This window comes from Sminthopsis crassicaudata, chromosome 5 (genome assembly GCF_048593235.1).
Source record: "Sminthopsis crassicaudata isolate SCR6 chromosome 5, ASM4859323v1, whole genome shotgun sequence".
Classification (NCBI taxonomy): Eukaryota; Metazoa; Chordata; class Mammalia; order Dasyuromorphia; family Dasyuridae; genus Sminthopsis; species Sminthopsis crassicaudata.
In genome coordinates this window covers 100,628,678-100,655,749 of record NC_133621.1, presented here as the reverse complement: position 1 = coordinate 100,655,749, position 27,072 = coordinate 100,628,678, and the positions used below count along the sequence as shown (strand labels likewise).

At 35.9% G+C, this 27,072-nt stretch overlaps 1 protein-coding gene and 1 pseudogene across 1 annotated transcript; both read right to left on the bottom strand.

Annotated features, from left to right (window-relative positions):
• Positions 1-22,490: 22,490 nt before the first annotated feature.
• On the bottom strand, positions 22,491-23,531 carry TAS2R3 (taste 2 receptor member 3). The gene has a single exon (XM_074269558.1). The coding sequence runs from the start codon at positions 23,445-23,447 to the stop codon at positions 22,491-22,493; it is 957 nt and encodes a 318-aa protein (XP_074125659.1). The 5' UTR covers positions 23,448-23,531.
• Positions 23,532-25,075: 1,544 nt separating this feature from the next.
• On the bottom strand, positions 25,076-25,607 carry LOC141543888 (AN1-type zinc finger protein 2A pseudogene; annotated as a pseudogene).
• Positions 25,608-27,072: the final 1,465 nt, after the last annotated feature.

The window sequence follows — 27,072 nt, the reverse complement described above, 5'->3', positions numbered from 1 at the left end:
AGCCTCAGTGCTTGGGTCTCTTGAGCCAGTGCCATTGTTCTGCATCTGTTGGGTGTGTCTTCTCAGGGAAAGAATGACCAGGACATAGGAAATCAAGGACACAATAAAGGGGATGACCATCCAGAGGACAATAAAGATATATTTGTAAAAAAAAATATTTTGCTGTTCCCTAATGTTTTCAGTGCAGTTTGCTGTGAATGTCATTTGTGCACTAAAAAAAGTAGAATCAAGTCCTTTGAGCATTGCCAGTGCGCTGAAGAAAGAAAAGATCACTGAGACTAGCAGAATCCCTCTAACCACATAGGAAATCCTCCACTTGAGCCAGAGGAAGACACGGTGGGAAAAATTGGCAATCTTCAGGCAGTACAGGATACTGAGGCAGGTGGCCAGCCAGATGCTTAAGAAGTTCGCAAAGATCCATAGCAGAGAAAGTATTTGCATTCCTAGGCTTATTTCAGAATCAAGATAGAATATTATTAAAACATCAGCTATGATTATGCAAAGAAAAAAAATCCTGGAAATGGTCAGGCTGGTAATGAGAAATTCAGATAAAGACATTTTCTTGCTCTTGATCAAATTGATGCAGTTCACTAAGCAGATGAAGACATTACAGCCAATACCCAGAAGTGACTCACTGATGGTCACAACTGCAAATAGACTTGGGACTAAAATGGTCATGTTTGCAGAAGGACTGTCAGCAGCCCTGATTCTGGCTTAGCCACCTTCCTGCTCCTCCAGTCTCTTTAATCTGGGTCCAAAAGAGGAAGCTATTTGCTGGTCCTCTCTGATAGTGATCTGTTTTCTCCAGGGGTTGTGATCTTGCCTTGGGAGGATAGGGTAGAGGGTATCCAAATTGAAGAGCTGTCATCAGGAAACCTTCATAGATCTGTTGATGTCTTCTAGACCAGCCTTCAATTCAGTCAGGAACTTGGGTTGTCACTTTAAGTTAATGGCTGAAAGGACAAACTGCTTTTAGCTAACATGCAAATATGTGCAGGTTTCTGTGTCACACTGAGAAAGGAGGGGTGAGAATTACATGAAGGAAAATGATTTGTGCCTCCAACAGGGGAGGATCCAATTCTACATAAACAGTAGGTTTCCTAGTTTGAAACAAGGAAAGGAAAGGCCCACAATTATGCAGTTGTTTTATTTCCAGATTGTTTCCATGAATTGTTTCCAGATTCTGGACATTGAATGACAAGGGCAGGCTTTGAATTTGACTTATAGTTGGGCAAAATAACTCCTAATTATTGCTCTAATTTCCTCTTCATTGGTGGAAAGTTCTCTTTTCATTTCTGAGACTAATAATTTGATTTTCTTCTTTCCTTTTGGTAATCAAATTAACTAAAGGTTTATCTATTTTGTTGGTTTTTCCATAAAACCAACTCTTAGTTTTATTTATTTATTAATCCAATAGTTTTCTTTTTTTTCAATTTTATTAATCTTCCCTTTTATTTTCAGAATTTCAAATTTGGTATTTAATTGAGGGTTTTTAATTTGTTCTTGTTCTAGCTTTTTAAATTGTAAACGCAAGTATGCAAGTAAGCATCTAGAGATATAAAATTTCCCCTAAGAACCACTTTGGCTGCATCCCAGAAGTTTTGGTATGTTGTCTCAAAATTGTCATTCTCTTGGATGAAGTTACTGATTGTGTCTATGATTTGATGTTTCACCCATTTATTCTTTAGGATTAGATTATTTAGATTCTAATTCATTTTTGGTCTATTTTTCCCTGGCTTCTTATTGCCAGTGATTTTTATTGCATCATAATCTGAAAAAATGCATCCCATTTCTATCTCTATTTTCTTTTTTATATTATCACAATAAAATCAAATTATATCTGTAACAGAAATATAATTCTCAAGAGTTCTTTCCTTTTTACCTTTTTATGCTTCTCTTGAGTTTTGTATTGAAAGATTAATTTTTTTTTTGTTCAGCTCTAGTTTTTCATCAGAAATAAATGAAATTCACCTGTATCATTGAATGTTCATCTTATTCCCTGAAAGATAATGCTCAGTTTAGCTGGATAGTTGATTCTTAGCTGCAATCTAAGTTCCTTTATCTTTTGGAATATCAGATTCCAGGCCCTAAAGTGGAAGCTTCTAGGTCCTGATAATCCTGATTGTAGTTCCTCAATATTTGAATTGTTTCTTTTTTGCTGCTTGCAATATATTTTTTTTGGTTGATGTAATAATTCTAAATTTTAGCTACTGTATTCCTTGGAGTTTTCATGTTAGGGTCTCTTTTAGGTTGTGTCAGTGAATTCTTTCAATGGTTATTTTACCCTCTGGTTCTAGGACATCAGAGTAGTTTTCTTTGATGATTTTTCTGAAAGATGATGTCTTGGCTCTTTTTTTCATCATGGTTTTCAGGAAGTCCAATAATCCTTAGATTGTCTCTCCTAGATTTATTTTTCAGGTCAGTTGTTTTTCTAGTGAGGTATTTTACATAATCTATTTTTTCACTTTTTGAGTTTTGTTTGATGGATTCTTAAAGTTTTATTGAGTCATTCACTTCCTTTTGTTCAATTCTAATTTTTAGTGTATTATTTTCTTCAGTTACCTTTTTAAAGCTCTTTTTGTATTTGGCAATTGAATTTTTAAATGCATTGTTTTGTTTATTGCATTTTTTTTTCTATTTCACAAATTCTGTTTTTCAACTAATTGGTTTTTTTTTCATATCTATTTTGTAAGGAATTCTATGCTTTTTTCATTTCATCAGATCTATTTTGTAGGAAGGTATATGCTTTTCTCATTTCATAGTATATATTTTTAAAAGAGTTTTCTTCAGATAATTTCTGTTTTTCCTTTTCCATACCCTCTTGCAAAGATGTCATTTCCTTTCTTCATTTTTCTTCTAACTCTCTTTTAAGATCTTTTTTGAAATCTTCCAAGAAAGCCTTGTGAAATGGGGAATAGCTCATATCTCCCTTTGGGGCTTCATCTGGAGTTGATTTGCCTTTAGGAACCTCAGGGTTTGAGGTCTGTTCCTCTCTCTCTCTCCATAAAAGCTGTCTATAGTCAGAGTTCTTTTTGCTTTTTTGCTCATTTTTAAAAGGGTTGAGGTCTGCTCTTAAGGCAAAGGAGTGACAGCTGCTTTAGTTTCCCTTAGGGCTGGTATTTCTGACTGACTTCCTTGCTGGGTAATAGCAGCCAGATCCTAGGGCTTTTCAGGGCTCAGTGTATTATAAATTGCCTTTTGTATTTGCTTTTAAATGTTTTACAGCAAATCTGCTAAACCATCCACTTGCAACCAGGACAGAGTAGCCTAAGGGCCTCACACAGAAGATTTCCCCTCCAGATGCCTCAATGTCCCAGTTAAGATACACATTTCCCTTTATGTGCCATATGTAGCAAAGGGCTACCCTCCCTGACAGGGTTGGGAACTAGATTATGTTTAGGTAAAAAATATATAGATTAATTAGGTAAAAGAGATATTATTTTTATGCATGTATAAAATATATATATGTACATATATAAATATTTTACATGTATATATGTAAAACATATAAAATCTATATAAAATAAAATATACATATATAAAATATTTATACACATATAAAATATTAAAAATATATATAAAATCTTAAAGAGATAAGATACATATATGTGTATTATATATATATATATATGAATATGTGTGTGTATTTGGATACACACATATAAATAAAATGTTTAGCCTCCATATGGTACTTTGTTACCTAAATTTTTTTTGGGAAAAAAAAGATTATTTTAAACTTAAATACCAAAAAAAAAAAAATAATAATAATATTTCCCTAAATACAATAGACCACAAAATAGCTAGAAGGCATACCTTATCATCTATCTTCTGAACCCGTTTATTGCATCTCTTTTGCATTGTTTATTGTACAATTATTTACTGTATTTATCTGAATTTTTAGTCTTTATAACTTGTTTTATTTTATATGATTGTAGTTCCTGGGTAAATTGTTTTTCTGGCTCTACTCATTTCACTCTGTGTCACTTCATACAGGTTTACTCAAATTTCTCTAAACCTATTATTTTTTATGGCACAGAGTATTGTATCCCATTCGTATATTGTGATTTGTTCAGCCATTTTCCCATTAATGGACATCCTTTTAGTCTCTAGTTCTTTTCCAGTACAAGAAAAGAGTTGCTATAAATATTTTTTGTACAATTGAGTTCTTTTCCTCTTTTTTGACCTCTCTGAGGTCAACCTATTGTTAAAGCATTACTGGGTCAAAATGTTCTGTGAATTTTGGGTATGGTTCCAAATTGCTTTTACAAAACAGTTGTACTAATTCAAAAGCTCTGGTACCTTAATTGGATGGCTATGTGGTATATTGGGTAGGATATTAGACTTAGAAGCTGGAATACTTTTCTTTTTGAATTCAAATTCAGCCTTAGATTCTAATTAGCTATGTGATTCTGGGAAAGCCACTTAAGGATGTTTGCCTCATTTGTCATTTGAGCTGGAGTAGGATACAGCAAAATCATTCCAGTATCTTAATCAAGAAAACTGCAAATGGGATCATGAAGTTGGACACAACTGAAAAACAACTGAACAGCTACAAATATACTCCCAAATCATATAACATTTAGAAATAAAATTCAAACTTACGGAACTGAAGATGAATTAATGTGGAATAAGGAACACAAATAGTCATTTATTTAGTACCTGCCAAGTGCCAAACACTTAAAAAATGTTTCATTTGATCCTTACAACAATCCTGACAGCTAGGTGAGGAAACTCAGGCAGACAAAGATTAAATAATTTGCATTATAGTTTACCCAGGTAATAGAGTACCCTTAGTTTGGATTTGAACTAGGGCTTTTCTGCCTTCATGCTTAGCACTCTACCTATTGCATCACCTATTTCCTCATGTTTTGGAGTGAACAATGGCATACTGATTTTGAAATTAGAAAAACTTAGGTTCAATTCTGCCCCTAACCCATAGTGACTGCATGATCTTAGACAAATCACTTAAGGCCTCATAAAACTTTCTGATATTATAATTTAAATGAGTGGCTGATCTGCATTTACAAAGAAAATTTCTACATCTAGAATTTTTTACTCTGATGATATCATCATTAAAAAACAAACATTTCGTGATCAAAAGGACAATTTCATTAATAAATGGATGAATGCTAAATGGACAAAGATTTAGAATCAGAATTTTAAAGCTGAAAAGATCTTTTGATTTTAATTTTTAATAAATTTTAAAACAATTTTAATAGCTTTTAAATTTTTTTCAAATACATAAAAGATAATTTTCAACATTCATCTTTGCAAAACCTTGTGTTTCAAATTTTTCTCCCTCCCTCCCCTATAATGACAGCAAGCAATCCAATATAAATTAAACATGTGCTATTCTTCTAAACATATTTCTATATTCATCATGTTACACAAGAAAAATCAGATCAAAATGGGCGGGGGGGGGGGAAGCAATCAAGCAAACAAACAATAGCAACCAAAATAAAAGATGAAACTATTATACTTTGACCACATTCAGTCTCCATAGTTCTTTCTCTAGATGCTGTTGTCTCTTTTTATCACAAGTTTTTTGGAGGAAAAAGCTGACACTTTGGATAAAGTCAGATAATTTGCTAATGGCAGGGTTTATACCAGAATCCAGGTCTTTTGAAGCTTAGTCCAGTTACCTTTTTTTAATACTATGGATATATGGACATATATCTTATATGGGTATTAACAAACTCTTTCCATATCAACAAATCAATGACAGTAGGAGGTCCCAATTTGTCAGCAGGCTTATTATAGAAAGTCAAACATTATAATGACATTTAAAAAAATCATTTGAATTCTTATATAGGAATAAAGAATTTTCTAATGATAGTATTTACCAGAGAATAAAAATTCCTACAAAGTCTAGACATACAGACCATATTAAATAATTACTTCATTATAAGCAAGGCCATTATGGATCAGTAGCTCTGTTTTAGTTATTTATATGTGGAAGTTAATGCTATGGGAGAAGGACCTGAGGATGTAGAGGGCAAAGAAATCCAGTCTTTTCTGAACTCATCCATTTCCCCCAAGTTTCTCTATGAGGTGAAAGGTCAGCTGGCTTGACCTTGTGAACGGAGTCTCAGGAATTTCTATTTCAGGTAGATTTTTCTTCCCTAGAAGGAGGATAAATGAGTTTACAGAGGGTGAGGTAGCTAAAATAATATCCCTTGTCATCTTTATGGGATCTGGCAAGAAATCACTGTCTCAATGAGGAGAGTAACAAAGTATAAAAAAAGCGAAAGGAGAGGAAAGGAGAGGAAACTCGAGACTGGAGCCTGTGACGTGACTGATGCTGCACCTCTGGGTTGGGAATCCCCAAAAAGGATGAGCTGGAAGGAGATCAGGGATGCAGCCAAAGAGATTGGGGTCCAAAGTGCCATGATCTTTCTCTTTCTTTCTTTTCACATACTCAGGGCAGTTTGCTTTGTGTGTTCTTTGTCTGAGAGCAGAATAAATATTACATTTATGGGCCAGTAACACTGTGCTAAAGAATGAGGAGACCATAGAGCTCAAGAGCTCAAGACAACCCCATGGGAAACCTTCCATTTGAGCCAGAGGAAGGCTGAATGGGGGAAACTGGCAATCTCCAGGCAGTTCAGGAGCAATAGGTAACAAAGCAAGTACTTAAATGGTTAGCAACTGAAGAGTAGAAGGAATTTCTGGTATTATTAAGTTATTCTCTAAATTGTGATAGCATAACAACAAATACTTATTGATTATGATAATCCATTGCATGCAGATATTGGAGAAAGCCAGATTTGTGTTGATAAAATTAGACAAACTTGCCCATGATTGCAGAAGGACAACTAGCCCTAACTCCTCTGGATCACTCTGCTTATCAATGATTTTTTTGTTCCTTTCTATCCTCTCTGTTACTCTTTAATTTCCTTGAACTCAGTCAAGAACAGAAGGCTTGGAGTCAGGAAGACTCATCTTAGGTTCAAATTTAGCCTTAGATATTTCCTAGCTATGTGATCCTGGGCAAGTCATTTAACTCAGTTTGCCTCAGTGTCCCTATCTGTAAAATGAACTGGAGAACGAAATGTCAAACTACCCAAATAGGTTCATGGAGAGTCGGATATAACTGAAATAACGGAGTCAAGAACACAGGGATTCCAACTGCTCCATTCAAGTAGTAAGGTGTAGTGGGTATACCACTGGGTTTGAAATCAGGAAGATTCATCTTCATGAATTCAAATCTGGCTTCAGACACTAGCTCTGTGACTGTGGGCAAGCCAATTCTATTTGCATCAGTTCCTCATTTGAAAAATGAGCTGGAGAAGGAAATAACAAACCATTCTTGTCTTTGCCAAGAAAATCCTAAGTGGGATCATGAAGAGTTAGAAATGGCTGAGCAACAACTGTCCAAAGAGCCTCTAACCCTTAAGACTGGCTTTGTAGCTGACCTCAGGAAATTAACCCAGGCTCCTTCAAAGCAGGTCTCCTATTACTCTTTAGTTCAGCATTCAAATCTGTCCTCCTCTGAGCAATTTGTATTGTAAATTTATTTAATGGATGAAAAACTATGCAGCTCTTTATTGATATGCAAATGGATGTGGGATTCAGTGTCATAACTAGAAGGACAAGTCATATAGAGGAAAGTTATCAGTATCTCTAAGAGAATTCAATGCCACATAGAAGATAGGTTCCCACATTAAGTACAAGAAGAAAAGGGTCAGGTGAAGAGAAGCAATGAAGTGTAGAGAGGAGATTGCAAGATGATTGGGGATGGGGTGGGGTGGAAGTATGGTTGGATTATTCAGAAACATGACTGGTTCTTATTATACTGAATAAAAACACACAGAGATGGGGAATGGCCAATATTTTAGTGTAAGAAGGGCCATTGTCTCATAATGAAGAGTCAGTATCATTTATAATAACAAATTAGAAAATCATGGAGTTTAAGAGTTGGGAAAGGACAAGTTTAACAATACAGTTTATTTGTTGTTCCATTGTATCTGACTCTCTGTGATGCCATTTGGAGTTTTCTTGGCAAAGATATTGGAGTAATTTCCCATTTCCTTCTCCAGCTCATTTTACAGATGAGGAAACTGAGACAAAAAGAATTAAGTGACTTACCCAGAGTCACACAGTTAGTAAGAGTTTGAGGCTGGATTTGAACTCAGGAAGAGGCTCAAACCTTTATTCACTGCATCACTTGGCTGCCCTGGGAAGAGGAGAAGGTAGGAACACATTATGAAGTATAGATGGCGAAAAAGCAAAAGAACATCAACCAAAGCTTATTTGCAAAAGTGAAAAAAAAATTGGGGGTTACCTAAAAGATGATGGAGGGACTCATGGTAAACATAAGTAAGCTATACCATATTATCAATAAATGATTAAATGGCAGAAAGTAGGACTGTCATGGAGCAAGAGCAAGAGAGAATGGATGGAGAGCTTGCATGCTACACTTATATCTCTCCATTAATTTTCTTGCAGTGATAAGAAGACTTGCAAGAAGATTGCAGAATTTTTGGTGATGTTGAGTTATTTCAATCAAACACGACTTCATTTGGGGTTTTCTTTGGCAGACACAGTGACGTGGTTTGCCATTTTCTTCTCCAGCTCATTTTACAGATGAAGAAACTGAGGCAAACAGGGTAAAATGACAAACAGGGTTAAATGACTTGCCCAGGGTCACACAGCTAGTAAGTGTCTGAGGCTGGATTTGAAATCAGGTCTTCCTCCAGGCCTAGCACTTTTTCCCATTGAACCACTCTGATTTAAATATGGGTCAATAAAGGACTGCATTTTGTATATAAATTACAAACTTCAGTAGGAAGAAGCATAAAAAGACTCAGAAAAGTTTTTCTCTCTGGAAGCAAGTGGACTTGTGAAGAGAAACCATTTCCTAAAAGTATGTACAGTATACAGAAGACAGTCATGTAGGTTCACAAGAGATCTATCTAGGTGTGGGGCAATTAGTTGTTCTTCAGAGATGGACTACTTAGACTTTGTAATCTGCTGGTCTGCAACTGTTAAAGTAACGATGAATTACTTGGAAAAAGGACACAGTATAGAATTATGTAGATTATTATTATTATTTTTTTATTCAGGGAAACAATTGAATCAGGAATCTTCCCAGAAAACCCAGTGCTCCATATCTTGTCTTTGGGAACTCTTAAACTTGGGGTTGCCCACTGTCAACAGGTAATCGCAGTTCCATGGAATTTATGTGAAAACTAGATTTATTATAGGAGAAACGAACATGTAAAATGTTCATGTACTGTGACTTGTCCAGGGTCACATATCTAGTAAGTGTCTGAAGTCAGATTTGAACTCATGAAGATGTCTTCCCGATTTCATATCTTACACAATAGCAAAGAATTCATAATCCAAACATTTTACATGTTTATGAAATTTTAACAAAGAGGAGAAACAATTAAATAGGAATGATGGGGAGGAGAAATCACAAATACGTAAGATGGAAAAAGCAGCATTCTTTTCCCTTGGGAAATGCTAGACTGTAAAGATAAGATGGTCTGCCTATAGAGAACTATAGGGATCCCAGATATAGTTTCTTAATCTATTGCACACTGATTGCTATTGTTGACTCTCAAGGACACAGAGGGGAAAATTCAAAGAGAATCAGAGAGACCACCAAGTTCATATTTATAGGCCACAAAGAGAGGCAACTGATTTTTATGTAGCCAATCATTGGGAAGATGTCTTAGGCTCTGAGGGAAATTAAGTGATCTTTATAGAAAGAGGGCTAGAGTCAAGAAGACTCATCTTCCTGAGTTCGAATCCAGCCTCAGTACTTGCTAGTTCTGTGACCCTGGACAAGTCATTAATCCTGTTTGCCTCAGTTTCCTCATCTATAAAATGAACTGGAAAAGAACATGGGAAACTATTTCAGTAGTTTTTCCAAGAAAAACCCAAATAGGGTCACTGAAAATTTGATGTGATTGAATAGTATTAAACTCTGAAACTTAATCTGTTTAGATTTTGGGAGCACAGACACATTCCATAAGGAGGTTCCCTTTGGTTGCCTTCAAACAATGATCCGTGTTATGGAATGTCAAGTTGATTGAAAGAACTCTTCAAATAGAACAGGGATTCCCCAGATCATCCTCTTACATGGGAACAAATGGGATAACTGTAGGAAGGAGAGAGTGCGGTGGAATGAGGTAGAATGAGAACCAGACTTTACATTCATGGTCTGAGCTGAGATCCTAGAAAAGTAATTTAAACTTTCTGAGCCTCAGTTTCTTCAAGTACAGAATGGAAATATTAATACCTTTACTCTCCGCCTTATTGACTTATAAGAAAAATGCTTTGTAAAGTCCTACATGCATGTAATAAAAGCATCATGGTGTAGTGCATAGAATTAGTCTTAGATCAGGAAAGCCTGAATTCAAGACACAAAATAGTTAATGATTTTCAAATCTACTTAGCTTGCCTTAATTTTTTTGCAGACCATTTATCTTGAATCTTCAATTGCCTTTCAGATGTCTTGAATTTGGGGCAGTGAATTAGCAAAATGGATAGAGCATCAGAACAAGTCATATAGCGCAGAAATGAGTTAGGCTGTCCAGTAAACATGTTAAGCTCCACGTGTTCCAAAGAGAGCTCATTTTTCCCCCTAATGACTCCCATCTCCTAATTTCCCCATTACTATTGGGAGCAACACCGGTCTCTTCATCCCTCAGGCTGAGTGTCCATCACCCTGACTTCTCACTATCATTTCTCCTTCCAATCTGTTGATGAGTCTTTATTGCAACGTCTCTAGAATACACTCCATTCTCCCCAACACTACTGCCATTCAGTTGTAGGTCCTCAACACTTCATGTCTGTATTATGGCAACAGTCTCATGCTGGTGGGTTTGTCTGCCTTGTCTCTGGGTATCCAATTCACCTTCCAGTCACCAAAAAGTTGTTTATTCTAACAAGCAGGTCTACTCAATAACTCCATTGCCTCCCTATTACTTCCAGAATCAATTTCAGTATTCAATGCCTTTCATAATCTAGACCTTTCCTATCTTTCCCTAGCTCTGTGACCCTGGACAATAAGCCCTGAAAAGCTTCGCAACCTTCACATTAGAGATGATCATTCTCCTTGAACACCCCATATGTTCCAAAGTGGATGAGCAGTCCTGGAAAGGGTTATAGTGTCAACCTAGCACTCAGCTTTCATCTATGGCTCCAAGAAGCTGTAGTTTACCTCCTGGTGCCATCTGGCTAGATGGCCAAACCAGGTTGAGAGTGTTCCACGGGGGTGTCAGTGTGTTAGGGGGTATCTGCCCCAAGCATGTGAAGAACACCCAGTGGAATGAGTGGATGAGAGCAAGATGTTCCAATGGTCATTAGGCAGCTAAAGCAAGCAGCATGCAGAGCTTAGAGCTTGGGACATCACAGATGTCCAGATCATTCATCCATGGCATCCTGGGCCATCGCTGGTATGAGACAATGAGGCTGTCGACTCTGTATAATTCTGCCTCTTTAAATCCAATTCCTGGACAAGTCAAGATACCTCCCCATGATGTCAGTGGTTCTCTTCAAAAATGATGGACAAAACATTTTACGTCCCAGTATATTCTCTGACAACCTTGCTGTTCCACAAACAATCCATTCCCCTTCTTGGTTCCAAGCATTTCCTCTGTCTCCCAAACTGGAATGCCCTCCTTTCTCATTTCCACCTATGAGCTTCCCTGACTTCCCTTTCATCTTCTGTAGGAAGTCTTTCCCAACCCTCTTAATTCTAATGCCTTCTATTTATCCTGTAAATAAGCTCCTACATATTTGCTTTCCCCATTAGATTGTGAGCTCTTTAGTGAACGTCCTTTGCTTCTTTTTGCATCTCTAGCATTTAGCATAGTACCTGGTACATAGTAGGCACTTAATATATGTTTATTCATTGACAGACAAGCTCTTAGTACCCTAGGCAATTCTCTAAGATTATATATTGCAGAAAACCCGTCAACTTATATTAGTAAAAGGAATTTTCCTCAGTTTGAGCTCTTTATCCCAATGAGATTTTAGGTCTGTTCCTTAGCCTCATATGTATGTTATTTAATTGATAGTCTTAAAATGGTGACCCAAAATGGAGATAAATAATTTCTGGGAACAATTTGTAAAAGCTGTGTTAAATTTTAGAATGGCATGAAGGTACTTCATGCAGCCACATTTGTAAATACATCATAAACATTTAAATAAATATCTCAACAAGGGCAAATACAAGTGTAACACAAAACTGAGGGGATTAAGTTGCTTTGTAAACCACCAGGTGGATTTACCTAATCCCTGATGATTTACAAAGCAGTTCAGGCCCTTCCTTGTGATTTATCCACCTTATTGAGTCTCTTGCCCAGTTTCCAGGGGACTTAATGCGGGCATATTATGAATTGCATAGCATGATTTCTTAGAAATTAAAGCATGATCATTTCTAAAATGCTCTCAGGGTATTTTGAGCTTTTTTTTTTTTTTCCCCAGACTCCCTTGGAGTGGAGTGAAGGAAGGTTCAGTGGTCTCCTGAGTGACATTGGTTGCTGAGCCGAAATGGTCAGACAGTGACAGTGGGGATGGAGAAAGGAGATTTCTCTTTTCTTTCCTTTGACAACTACCACCCTAGGACTCAGAAATGGGGTGAGGCTGCCTAGTTCTGCCTTCCCTGATCCACGAATAATCTGAGATCCCTCCTAATGCCTTTAAAACCTCTCATCTTGTCTCTTAGATTTCAAAAGAGACTAGTGGACAGATAATATAGCTGATAGCTAGGAATTGTCACTGCTTGAAAATTAGATTTCCTGTTGTTGTTTCCAGATGCATACCAAATAAGGAAAATCCTTCAAAATGAATTGCTCTTCAGTTCCTTAAGAAAACCTTTAGTGTGTGTGTATGGAGATGTATGCATGCATATACATCCAGGAAGCCTACCATATCACTGACACAATGAGGTATCATCCAAATTTTATTAAGAATATATGACATCCCTCAGACAATTGACACTTCCTGACTGTGTGATCCTGGACAAGTCACTTAACCCCAATTGCCTCAGGGGGAAAAAAGAATATGTGCTATCATACAAATATTCCAAAAGAGTTACAATAACCAAATGTATCATCAAGTGGAAAATATTCCTGTTAAATATTCCTGATGCTAAATGAAGAGGAGCATCTAAAGGTAGAAATTTGAGTCTGGAAAGAAACTTGAAAGTCATCCAAATACTTTTGTAAATGTTTACATTTTAATTTAGGATATATTACCTATTATTATCTAATCTGAACCTCTAATTTTACAAATGAGGAAACTGAGGGAGGGATAGAGAATTTAAGTGACAAGTAATATGTCCCATAGCTGATTCAGAGTAGAACCGGTACAAGAACCTAGGTTTTCTGACTTCTAGTTCAATGTTCTTTGCATGACCTAATGAATATGTGGTGTTATTCACACTGTATTCCCTCTTATTCTTATAGAATTCAATGTTTCCATATTATGAAAGCAGAGTCGGACTGAACTTTAAGTTGGAATTTGTAAGTTGGAATATGTACAATTAGGTGTTACAGAATTACTCATTAGATGGTGATTCTCCCTCTAAATGGACAAAGTTAGGAAGCAGTGTTAACAGTAATGGCTTTTTCCCAGAGAATGTTTCTTCTCTAAAGTATTGTGCAGAGAGGCAGTGACAAGTGAAGATTTCCCTATAGGCAAAATTCTATTTTTAAGAAATATATGTTTTATTGATTATATGCCATTTCTTTTTATGTCATAGACATTTCTAGATGTAACCACCACCTAGAATTAACCCTTCTCTTATAACAAAGATAAATATTTAATGAAAAGCAGTTGTTAAAAGAATTGACTCTTTTGATGTAGTTAAAATTCTGACTTTTCAGAGATGAGAGTGTTTCATTATTTTTTTCTCCTAAACCAAGGTTAGTTTTCATGGTTACTAAGCATTTAGTTTCCTTTTATTGTTCTTTATTTTTGTTTATATTATTATAGTTATTGAACATACTGTTTTGGATCTAGTTATTTTTCTTTGCTACAGTTCAAAGACTTCCTTGGAATTTCTCACAGTCTTCATTTTTAAAGACACAATAATAGTAATATACCACACTCAGTCATTCCCATTGATGGGAAACCTGTATGTGTGAATCCTGTTGTTCACAATAAGGGTTTAATATTGTTCATTATGTTGTTCATTCAACTTTTGAAAATCCTCTGTTAATGGTCCTGGTGCTGGAGGACAGATTAGTCTGTGTCTGTCTTTAATGGTTTTAAGTGGAAACTGATGGTGAAGGAGGGGGCAAGTCCCAGATTGAGCCAGATTCAGAACAGCCAGTTCCTTTATTGCTTTCCAGATTTGTCTGTGGGAGGAAGGTCACCTAGTCCCATCTTTCAGGCATTATCTGGAGCATCTTCAGGAATGCCAGTTTCAGCTTGTTGTTGCCCAAAATAAATATGATTGAGTGAACAGAAGGATAGACAGTTGTAATCATCTCTCCAATCATCAATGGCAAATTGTCATCTGTCAGAAAATTGCTTAACATAAGTATAAAAAATACAAAAAAATACTATATAGAGAGAGAGGAAAGAGAATGATTTTGGTGGCTCTTAAATGCGCCTCAGTGCTGGGATCTCTGGAGCCAGAGATACTGTTCTTCATCTGCTGAGTATGTCTTCTCAGCGAAAGAATGAGTAGGAGAGATGAGCATTGAATTGCAAGGGGATTGACCATCCAGAGGGCACTCAAAATTAAAATGAATGAAATAATACTTTTTTTGGTAATGTTTTTAGTGCAATTTGCTATGATTTTCATTTGTCTGCTGCTAAAATAAACAACGGATTTTTTGATTTGTATTACTATGCTGAAAAAGGAGAAAAACACAGAGCCCAACAGAGTCTACATAACTATACAGGAAACTCTCCACTTCAGCCAGAGGAATGCAGAGTGGGAGTAATTGGAAATCTTTAGGCAATAGTAGACACTGAGGCAGGTGGATAAACAAATGCTTAAAAAGTTAATAAATATCTAGACAATATCAATAACTTCACATACTGTCATTTCCTCATAAAAATGGGATAGATCAGTGTTAAAATATTAACTATAGATACCCAAAGCAAGCATATTCTGGACAGGGCCAGCCTGGTAATAATGAAATCAGACAATGTCATCCTTTTGCTCTTGACCCAGTTGATGCAATTCAACAGCCCTATGAAGCCATTATAGCAAAAAGCCAGAATTAACTCAATGATGAAGACCACTAAAAACATACTTTTGGTTAGATTTAGCATGATTAAAAGCATATTTAGCCTTGATTTTTGAATTTTCTATAAATCTGTCTCCTTTTACTTAAGTTTCTTTGACCCGGGTTCAGAAGATACAGATACTTGATATTCCACTCTCATGATAATGTTTTCTTCTTTGTGTTGGGTAGGTTTCTGCTTTTGATCAGAGTATGCCCAAGCTTGGAGATGTCACCTGTTAGTGTTCATTGGATTAGCCCTCAAATTTTTCTTCTTCGTGATCTGGCTTGGCCCTTTCTATTATAGATGAAAAAACCAAGTAGCTCTTTGGTAAGATGCAAATAGAATCAGTGTCATATTGAGAAAGGAAAGATCAGAGTCACGTGGAAGAAAATGTTTGTGGCTTAAACAGAGGAATATCTAGTTCTACATAATTACATCACGTGATTTTTACTCTTATCTGAACCTGACAAAGGGAAGAATGTGAAATCTACCACCTATGGAACAGGGTTTGGATCTTGATTTCTGGAAAAAGTCTAGAACAGATTTCTAAAGGGATGGAAAGTAAATATCTGAACAAAGGAGCAGATATTATAAAGAGCCAGACTGCTTTATCAAGAGCAAGTCAAATAAGACTAATTTAATTTCTTTTCTTGACTGGGTTATTAAACTAATAGAATGGAGAAAGTTGTAGATACAGTTTAACTCTTTTTTAATCAGTCTTTTATATTGTTTTTTTTTTCACTTGAGAAAACTCAAAAAGAGGATTATATAAAACCTGTGAATGTTTATTTCATAATACTTTTAAAAAAAGCATATAATAATTTCCACACATTCCACAACTTCCCTGCTTATTTCAACTTGGTTCTGAACTTCTCTTCCCTTTTATGTAATTAAAAAATGTTTCATTAGCTCTCTTTTTGGAGACATCATTATTGCTATACTCTGTCTCCCTCTAATCCTCCCAATTAAAAAGAGAGAAAAAGAAAATCTCATGTAACAAAAAAGCATGGGCAAACAAAATAAATCCACACAATAGTTGTAGCAAAAAACCAAAACAAAACATATTTATTTCTATCCCTTGAGTTCATCTCTTCCCTGTCAGGATGTAGGTAACATTTATTTCATCATAGGACCTCATCACAGGTTGATTATTGCCTTTCTGAGCTAAATCTTTTGAAGCTGTTTTTCTTTGCAATATTGTTCTTGCCCATGAAAACTGTTTTCCTCGTTCTATTTAATTCACTCTGCATAAATTTATACCACTCAGAATTTTCTGAGATTGTCTTTTTTATTACAATACACCTTTCTATTCCATTAAACTTACCAATCATAACTTGTTCAATTATACCCCAATTGATAGCAACTTGTTTCTCATTTTTTTTTGCGTGTCTTGTTCTAGGAGAGCTGGACATGAAGGCAGATTTTCTGAGTTCTCAAACATAACTCTTTTCATAATACCATTATGCCCCCAGCTTCTTAGTTTCCTTTATACTTTTCCTGTACTTCTCAATACTATGACCTATTTATATCAAAAGATTTTAGGTGCATGTACATATTCCCATCATGAAGAGAATTAGTTCCAAATTAATTTCTTCTATGCAGAATTTCTTTGTTTACTTTTTTCTTTTTGAGAATGAGCATAACTTATATGTGTAAAACTAGCAAAAGCCAGCAGGGAGGATTTATTATTATTATTTCCTGGAATAAACATTCTATTTACTATCCAGAGTCTTTGATCTGCACGTTTATTTGGATAAGTAGCTATTACCATCTGATGGCACAATCAAATAATTTTTTTCCTTTTTAGTAAGGGAAGGATGAATTACAAGGTATATACTAATAATATAATATGAATTTTAAAATGTGGCAGAAACCATACATCTACTTCTTATTAGTCTACCATAGTGCTAGATGAAATATAAGGCACCCTCCTTTCTCTATGTGTTTTAGCAAATCCTTCTAAGTCATCCAAGTAATGCAGCTCAGCTGCCCACCTTTAAATTTCTTCAATATATTATTATTATTTATTTAATATGGATTGCTGATCAGAGAGTCCCTAACCAATCTGATGAATTCCCCAATCATCCTAATGTACTCTTACAGGATGCTGGCTTTTGTTAACAAGCTCTTTACTAACGCCTCTTTTTGGAAGTGTAAGTATGACCAATGGTGTCTCCCAAGAGGACACAGGTTACTCTTACATTGCTGGGCAAAACTCAGGAGGATGGATGCCTGTCAGATTTGCTGCTTTCTCCTGAGGTCAGTAAAAGTGGGCTGACAGAACAGTTTGCCCAAAAGGGTCTGTAAAAGAATAGATTATCAGGTAGGAGAATGGGTGGGGAGGAAGGAAAGAGACCTGTGCTTTTGTATAGTGCCCTATACTGAGAAACTAGAATAGCTACTTTGGGAGTTACTTGTTTTTGCCCATAACAAATCATAAACTAACCTAAAATTCCTGAGAACAAGCTTTCCCAGCTCAAGACATGATAGCAGTCAGAGAAATAAGAGACTTCCACCAGAAGTTCATGGCAGAAGATGTTTATTTAGCTGAAGTTTCAGAAGTTGGGGTTCAGATCCTATTTTTTTTTTCAAGTATGCTATCAATGCCTTCTGTTTTATTTTTTATTTTTATTTTAGTCAATGTCTTTTTAAAAAACTGAATATCTATCTTTTTTCATTGATAGTTGAGCTCAGGTTTGTAGGATATATAATTTAGATATGCATCTTGAACTCCTTTGCTTTTAGGAATTTATTATCATATTCCCTTCAGTTTCTAATGGGTGCAGAATAATCAAGCGATATTTAAATTTCTTTTCTTTTATAGTTGAAGGTCTTTCCCTTGGCCACCTGAAAACAATTTTAAAATTTGAATTATTAAACTTAATTACTATGTGTCTCAGAGTTTGAAGAATAGGAATTTTTTTTGGAGGTAATGTGTGGGACTCTTGATTAATCAATCCTTTTGGATTTTTGTGTACAGAAGTTCTGAGAGTTTTCTTTTTTAAAAATTATTATTATTATGGCTTTTTACTGACAAAACATATGCATGGGTAATTTTTCAACATTGACCTTTGCAAAAACTTCTGTTCCAACTTTTCCCCTCCTTCCCTCCCTTTCTTCCCCTAGATGGCAGGCAGTCCCATACATGTCAAATATGTTAAAGTATATGTTAAATACAATATATGTATACATATTTATATAGTTATCTTGTTGCATAAGAAAAATAGGATTTAGAAAGAAGGTAAAAATAACCTGGGAAGAAAAACAAAAATGCCAGAAAACAACAACAGAAAGAGTACAAATGCTATGTTGTGGTCCACACTCATTTCCCATAGTTCTCTCTCTGGGTGTAGCTGGTTCTACTTATCACTGATCATTTGGAACTGATTTAGATCCTCTCATTGTTGAAGAGACCCATGTCCATCAGAATTGATCATCATATAATTTTGTGGTTGCTTTGTACAATGATCTCCTGGTTCTGCTCATTTCACTCAGCATCAGTTCATATAAGTATCTGAGAGTTTTCTTGTATTATTTTTGGCATTATGGTTTTCCTGTTTGCCTTATTTTTCTTGGACATATATGCTCTTTAAATTGTCTTTGTATACATCCTGTCTTTGAGATCAACAACTTATGCCTATTAGAGAAACAGTGAGTTCTGTTAGCATTATTTTCTTTTGCAGCTCTTCTTCTAGATGGCTCTTTATTCTAATGTACTTGTATTACAAGTCTGTTTTTCTCTTTTACTCTCCTTGATTTTTGCCACCATGGATTCAAGTTGTTCTATTCTACTAAGTATTTTTGCTGTGCAAACCATATATTCTGTTTCTAATTTCTAACATTATAATTTCTTTTTTGAACTATTATGGAATATTTTGCTTTTGTTTTATGTTCTTCTAGTATACTATAGGATTCTGTGTTTTATCAAGCATTGGCTCAGTTTTCCTTTTCTAGTATTATTTGTTTACCTTCTAATGGTAATAATTTCTCTGTTGATATGTCTGCTTAAATTCTACTTTTTGATTGAATTATCTCCTGAGACTTTTGGGTAGTTTTAGTTTTTTTCTTATGTTATTTTTTCACTCATTTTCACTAAGCTCTGGTTGTGCTTCAATTTTTAGCTGGGGATTCTCAGCTGGATTCCAGTTCCTTTTCCTTCAGGCCCAGTAGAGCCATTTATTCTTGTCCTTTGCCCCAATTTTTTTTTTCATTCTTTAGTTCCTCCTTAATTATTATCTTTGGCTTTTTGTAGGGTTGGGACAGGTGAGGTGGATTTTTAGACTTGGGGTTTCTAACCTAGGATCTCTTAGAATGAAACTCATCTCCATTTCTTCCCCTCTATTTCACAGGACAGGCAAAGTCAAAGTCTACCTGCTGCAGCCAGACAGGGGAAGAAACACAGGGTTAGGTCAAGTCAGCAAGTCTTTATTGTGCTTGCTATGTACTAGGCACTGTAATAAGTGTCAAGAATATAAATACAAGCAAAAAGAGATCCAGTTCCTGCTCTCAGAGAGCTAGCATTCTGATGAAAGGGAAACATAAAACTAAATGGGGTTTGGAAGGAAAGTATCCATTTGGGGGATTCCAGAGAGTCAATATTGGAGCTCATAGAGGAATAAAGGAGTGAATATGACTTCAAATATAATGGTCTGGGAGGAACTGACTAAGAAGAAAAAAGACTACAGGGAGGACTGATCTTTCAGGGAAAGAAGACTTGGATTATGGTGGAAAAAGAAATCTGGAGAGTTAGGAATGGTATCCAGAGAAGAAGAAGGGGGTGAATTTGCATGAGCCTCTAGACTCTCTGTAGTGGAAGGGAAATGCAAAACATAAGTCCTTGGGTCAGTTCATACTGATATGATTTGTTCATCCTGCAATAGATTGAAGACTGGTGGGGAAGGGGTGTTGAATGAATGTGATATGGGCTATCGTTTTTCCACTATTAATTCAGGAGGCTGTTACCTTGTTGAGTATCTTGCTTTATTTCTTCTGTGAATTTGGCTATAATTGCTGTACCTCTGGCGCAATTGTCCCCTCCTCCCCTCTCCAAGCATTAGTAGTGATTATAGAAAATATTTAGTCTCCTCCATTTTTTTCTCCTCCTTCCTTACCTATCTACCCTCCTCAAGATAGCAAGTAATATGATGTAGGTTATACATGTACAATCATTTGTTTCCATATTTGTTATGTTGTGAAAGAAAAATCAGAACAAAAGGAAAAAAATTAAGAAAAGCAAACAAAAAAAGGGTGAAAACAGTACACTTCCATTTACATTCAGTCTCCATATTCTTCCGAAGGATGCAGATGGCATTTTCCATCCCAAATCTATTGGAATTTTCTTGGATCACCACATTGCTAAGAAGAGCTGTTTATCTCAGTTGATCATCACATAATCTTGCTGTTACTGTTTGTAATAATCTCCTAGTTCTGCTCACTTCACTCAACAGTATTTCATATAAGTCTTCCAGAAGTTTTTGAAATCAGCCTGTTCATCATTTCTTGTAAAACAATAATATTCCATAATGTTCATATACCATAACTTGTTCAGCCATTCTCCAATTGATGAGCATCCACTCAATTTCCAGTTTCTTGCCACTGGGTATATACTTTCCCATACCCTCTCATTATATGTAGAGTGGACTTTTCTACTTAACACCAGCATTAATTGTCTTTTCATATCTATCTATCTATCTATCTATCTATCTATCTATGTCTCTCTCAGTCTGTCTCTGTCTTTGTCTCTCTGTTTCTCTCTCTATCTGTCTCTCTCTCCGTCTCTAGTCTCTCTTCTCCCCCCTTTGTCTCTCTCTGTGTGTCTCTCTGTCTCTCTCTTTCTCTGTCTGTCTCTGTCTCTTTCTGTCACTGTCTCTGTCTTTCTTCCCATCTCCAGTTTTTCTTCTCCCCGTGTGTGTGTGTGTGTGTGTGTGTGTGTGTGTGTGTGTGTGGTTGTGTGTATTCTTTTTTTCTAGGATGATTCCTAATTACAAGATGGTACTTTAGGTTTTGGTAGGGGAGCAGGTACAGTGTAGGATCTGGTGAAGAAGAAGGCTGGCTCGAATGTCAAAGGTTTCCTTAATAGTCACTCCTTGTTCAGTTCCCTTCTGGAGGGAGCTTATGAGTTTTTTGAAGGCTTTTGTGTGCGTTTTTTAGGGCTTTGTTTCTGTTTATGAACTCCTGTGACTTCTTTGTGCCTTCTGTATTTTCCATGGTATATATATGGAAGCTGGGGACTATTTTTATTCACATTTGGAGAAACTTAGAAGCCAGTTAGAAGCCTGGAAGGATTTCCTCCCACTTCAGGTGGGAACAAATCAAAGAGGAAAAAAAAATGATTCTATTGTTTTCAGCCTCTAGGATCATATCTTTTCTATATGAGCCCCAGCTTCCCAGTCACCTCGTTTTACCTTGTGATATGATAACTTATATTATCTACCTCCTGGCATTGGTCTGATGAAGCCACTTTATAAAGCACTACATAAATAAAAGATAATATCATTATTATTATCCTCCCGCCTCCTATATCTCCTCCTCAAAAATCTTTCTATGCCTTTTCAGCTTTTCAAATATCTAGTATATGGGAACCTAGTACAAGCGACACTTGCCTATTTCAAAGACTTTAATGTTTGTCCCTGATCACTGGTTACCCCATCATTAATATTGCCCAAATTTAGGAACTCCACAGTTAACTTTTTGCTTCCAAAGGGAAAACCCTTGTCCTCTCTCTGTATATTTAATTTATATCTATACATGTATATGTTTAAATATATGCACATTATATACACATATTATTTAACATATTTTAATAATTGGATTACCAAAACAATCTTTTGAAATAAAATTAGATTTTATCTAATGTCTTAAAAACTTTACTTTATGTAAAAGAAAACTTTACCAAATAGACATCATTTTGTATATATATATATATGCATACATATATAGGCACTCATATATATATATGTATATATATATACATACATACATAAAATCATGTATAATGTTTAATAATGATAATAATAGTAGCCAGCATTTATGCAGAAGGGCTTTGAACATATTTTCTCATTTTATTCTTACAACCATCCTATGAGTTAAGTACAAATATTATCATCTCCATTTTACAAGTGAGGAAAATGAGGTGGACAGAGACCAAATGACTTGCAGTTGTTCAGTATCTGAGGTGGAATTTGAACTCAGATCTTTCTGACTCTAGGTTCAGTGCTCTCCCTTCTATACCACTAGGTATCTAGAATAGTAGAATTTAAAAAGCTTGTAGTACCTCCATTGTCCTTACACTAGGGGGTACAGGAACCCCTGGCTCCATCTTTCATGCAGCCCTTCTTCAGACACAGCTGCTTTAGGAATGCTTCCTTCAGGGTTTTGTTTTGCAGAATTAGGATAAATGAGTGCACAGAGGGATAGACAGGGGCGACCAACTCTATAATCATTATTAGCACCTTGGTATCTTTCAGGAGAATAGTTGAGGTCCCGATGAACTGAATGACAAAATAAAAAACAAAGAGTAAGAAGTAGGAGAACATCGCTTTGGTGGCTCTCACGTGGGCTGTGGTGCTCATGTCTCTGGGGGCAATGGTACGGTGCCCCATCGCCCTGGTGTGTCTCCTCAAGGAGAGGATGAGTAAGAAGCAGGAGAACAGGGATGTAATGAATGGTACCAGTGTCCACAGGAAGTTAATAAAATGGAAGACATATAATTCTCTTTGCTTTCTTCTGACGTTTTCAGTGTAGTTTATAATGTTTAATGCCCTCATTTTTAGGAGTGCAAAAGCTATATAGTATTTTTTAATCAGTAACACAGTGTTGAAGAAAAAGAAGAGCACACAGACCAGCAGGATGCAGGGAATTACTCGAGAAATTCTCCATTTGAGCCAGAGGAAGGCAGGATGGGAAAAAACAGCAATCTTTAGGCAGTAGAAGACACTGAGACAGGTGGACAGCCAGATGCTTAAATAGTTGCTGAAAGTCCAGCAAGCTTCACGGATTGTAGTTAGTGTCACTTCGTAATAGAAATCAAGACCGAACATCAAGACAATACTATCAAAAATGAGCACACAATGCAGGATGATCCTGGAGAAAGCTAAGTTCATAATGATGAAGTCAGATAAGGAAATCTTGTTCCTCTTGATCCAGTGAATGCAATTGATGAACCCAAGAAAGCCATTCCCCCAAATCCCCAGAATGAACTCACCAAAGGCCATCAATAAAAAAAAGATTTGGAACACATCCAGCATGTTTGCAGATGGATCTCCTCACCCTTGGCAATTGTTCTGCTTATCTGGAGCCTTGCTCCTGTTCTACAGCTCCTCTGATCTGAGGTGAGTGCATACGCAGATACCTGCTTTCCCACAGGGTCAGTAGGACCTTTATGTCCTTCTTTGATTTGCTCTTGCTCGTGCCCCTCCCTCTGTCCCAAAGTGCTCAGAAATTCTTGCAATTGTTCCTTTCAAACTGGCCTGCTACTGCTCTCTAGTTCAGATCCCAAGCTTGGAGTTTTCTCCATTACTTGGAAAATGTCATTTAGTGGGTGAAAGACCAATAGCTCTTTGCTAAGATGCAAATAGTTGCAGGATTTAGTATCACACAGAGAAGGGAGCGGTCAGAGCCAGAGAAAATGGAGGATTCAAGTTCCACAGAGATAATAAATTTTTGTGTCACATAAAGCGAGTAGAATTAGTCCTTGATATACCAGAAAGCACAGTCTACTGGAGATGTATCTAGAACTTGTGAAGGGTGAAGAGACTGAATGGAAGAAATTTTTGGAGAATGACTCTTCCCAAACAAAAAAAGGTGTGTGTAATCCTTTTATCATTTCCATATATAAGTACAGTGGACTGTACTTTTTCGTGTACCAAGATCATATTCCATTCTCTTTGTGTGACATAGAAATTTATCATCTGTATGGAATTAAACTCTTCATTCTCTCTCTCTTTCTTTTCCTCCTCCTCCTCCTCCTCCCCTTCTTCTTCCTCTTCTTCTTCTTGTTCTTCTTCTTGTTCTTCTTCTTCTTCGTCTTCTTCTTCTTGTTCTTCCTCCTCCTCTTTTTCTTGTTCTTCTTCTTTTTCTTCTCCTCCTCCTCCTCCTCCTCTTCCTCCTCCTCCTCTTCTTCCTCCTCCTCCTCCTCCTCTTCTTTTTCTTCTTCTTCTTCTTCTTCTTCTTCTTCTTCTTCTTCTTCTTCTTCTTCTTCTTCTTCTTCTTCTTCTTCTTCTTCTTCTTCTTCTTCTTCTTCTTCTTCTTCCTCTTCCTCTTCTTCCTCTTCTTCTTCCTCTTCTTCCTCTTCCTCTTCTTTTTTCTTTTTTCTCTTTTTTTTTCTTCTTTTTCTTTTTGCATCCATTGGCCCTTCTGATCTCTAGATCTCTTACCTCCTAATTTAAGAAAGTAAAACCAAAAATTTCTTTTGTAACAGATAAGCATAACCAACAAAAACAAATCCCCACACTGACTATATCAAAAAATCTGTTTTATTATGCTCCTTTAGATGGGTAGGTAGCATGTTTCCTCATTGATTCTTTTTTATGCCATTTAAAATTTAAATTTTAAATTTAAGTTATAAAAATGTACTGAGAACATATTATAAATTAATTATAATTGAAATGTATAATGTATAAATGTACAAAGTTATAATCTAAAGGCACTTTTATTTCTAAGTAGAATTGATGTAGTTGATTACATGATATAATTTAAAACAAAATTTTAATAAAAAGTTTTAGTTATCCCTGAGAAACATTAAGAAAATGTTTTCAGGTAAAAGTTAAAAGGAAATAAATAACTTAGATTTTGTGGGAAAGCCCACACTACTTTAAATTATATAAAAATGCACAGAATCAGTCCTTGCCAGGTGATAAAGATGATCACATGATCATCAAATCTTTTGTTTCCCTCTTAATCACTGAGCTAGCCAACTGGAAAAATGATTTGTTTGAAGCTCCACTTGATTCAGAAGCTCTCATTATAGTTACACATCCTCCTCTGGAGATGGGATGGCCAATATGTTTTGCAGTTATGATCCAAAGGATGTCTGTGCTTAATACAGAACTTGTCATTACACTGATCACAAAGCAGCTTGAACATTTCTCTCTTCTTGCATCCCTCCTTTGAACATTGGTGTATGAACATCTTTTTCTCCTGAGCTGGGACAGTCTTCATCCATATGTTGTCCAACCACAACATCTGCGGTTTTCTCCCTATATTGGAATAGGGACATGACAAAGTGGGACACACTAAGACCTGCACATCCTTTTTATATGCAGCACTGAATTTATGCTGCTCCAACTGAAACAAGAGCTTTTACAGAAGACTTTATCACATGCGCTACAGTTTTTTAATGGAAGAAAAATCCAGCTGCTTGCAAGTTTTTTTCAGAAACAGTGCTTTCCCAAGTCTGGAAATTCCATCATGGAAAGAAAAAAGTGCCAGTGCCACAAAAAACCAGTTGCAAGGAGCTGTCGAAGACCTGAGGAAAGAAACTCCATTCCTGCCACAAAACTACTCCTACTCTCCTCATTGATTCTTTTCAGTCATTGTGGGTCACTGCATTGGTCCAGAGCCCTTAAGTCTTTGTAATGTGTAATTTATTATTTTTACTTTCCACTGGTAAATACAAAATTTTCCAAATTTCTTTGAATCCACACTTTTTATCATTATTATGGCAAAGATAATAATCTACTACATTCATATACTATGATAAATTCAATCATCTTTCAATCAATATTTTCTAGTTCTTTGCTACAAAAAAGGGTGCTACTATGAACGTTTTTGTACTCTTGGATCTTTTTTCTCTTTTGGGGGGTATCCTCATAAACACACAATATATATGTATTTGTATATGTGTGTATACCAAAAAAATAATAGCTAGTATTTATATAATTGCTTTGAGGTTTGCAAAGCATTTAGCAAATAAAGATTATATATAGTTTAATGACTGAATATAATAGGCATCTGTGTAGTGTCTACATACACATACTCATACAAATATATGTATATGTGTATTTATATGTAATTTTGCATTTCAAGTCCATCACCTCTCTGTAATGTATGAATGTAATGTATTTCATAATGTAATGATGTAATGAGAATATTCTTCATTGGCCCTTTTTTTTTCTCTATACTCTCTCCCCTATCAGTCTTATTTGCTCACAGCTCTCAGTACCTTCTCTGTGAGCTTAACTTCTAAATCTATAGCTCGAGACTTGACTTTTGCTTTGAGCTCCAAATGGGCGTTGCTATTTCTCTCACTTCTTATGTCCTTTCCACACTTATTGCTGTTATTCTATTACAATTCTCACTACTACCTGTTTAAGTAGGCTCTTAACACACATTCCTGCACTGCTCTCCATTTTTTAGTCTCTCATATCACTGGAGGAAAAATGTCTCTTATACATCAATTTGTTCATATTATTCTTAGGCTCAGAAGTCTTTAGTGGCACTCTATTGTCTCATGAATAAAGCCCAAGACTTCTTTAGCTGGCATCCAAGGCAGTTCTAGCACTGTTTTACCTCTCCCGACTTATTTTATCCCCTTATCCTTAAGGTGTAGGATGATCAAAGCATAGTGGTCAGCTTCTGTTCCCCACATGTCCCAAAGATCCTTCTTTCTTTATTCCTTTTCTCATGGTGCTCCTTATGTCTTCACCTGTTGAGTTCTTAGCTATTCCTTCATCTACAATAAAAGTTCTGCTTCTACCATGATATCTTCTGTAATTCTTCTCAATTAAAAAAACCCAACAACAATCCTCTCTCACTTCATACTTTGCTTTGTAACCCTAAGATGCACATATTTATTATTTAATGTTATATATTATAGCTGTCTCTGTGTTTTCTCCTCCTGCTATCTTGTAAACTCCATAAAAGTACAGACTA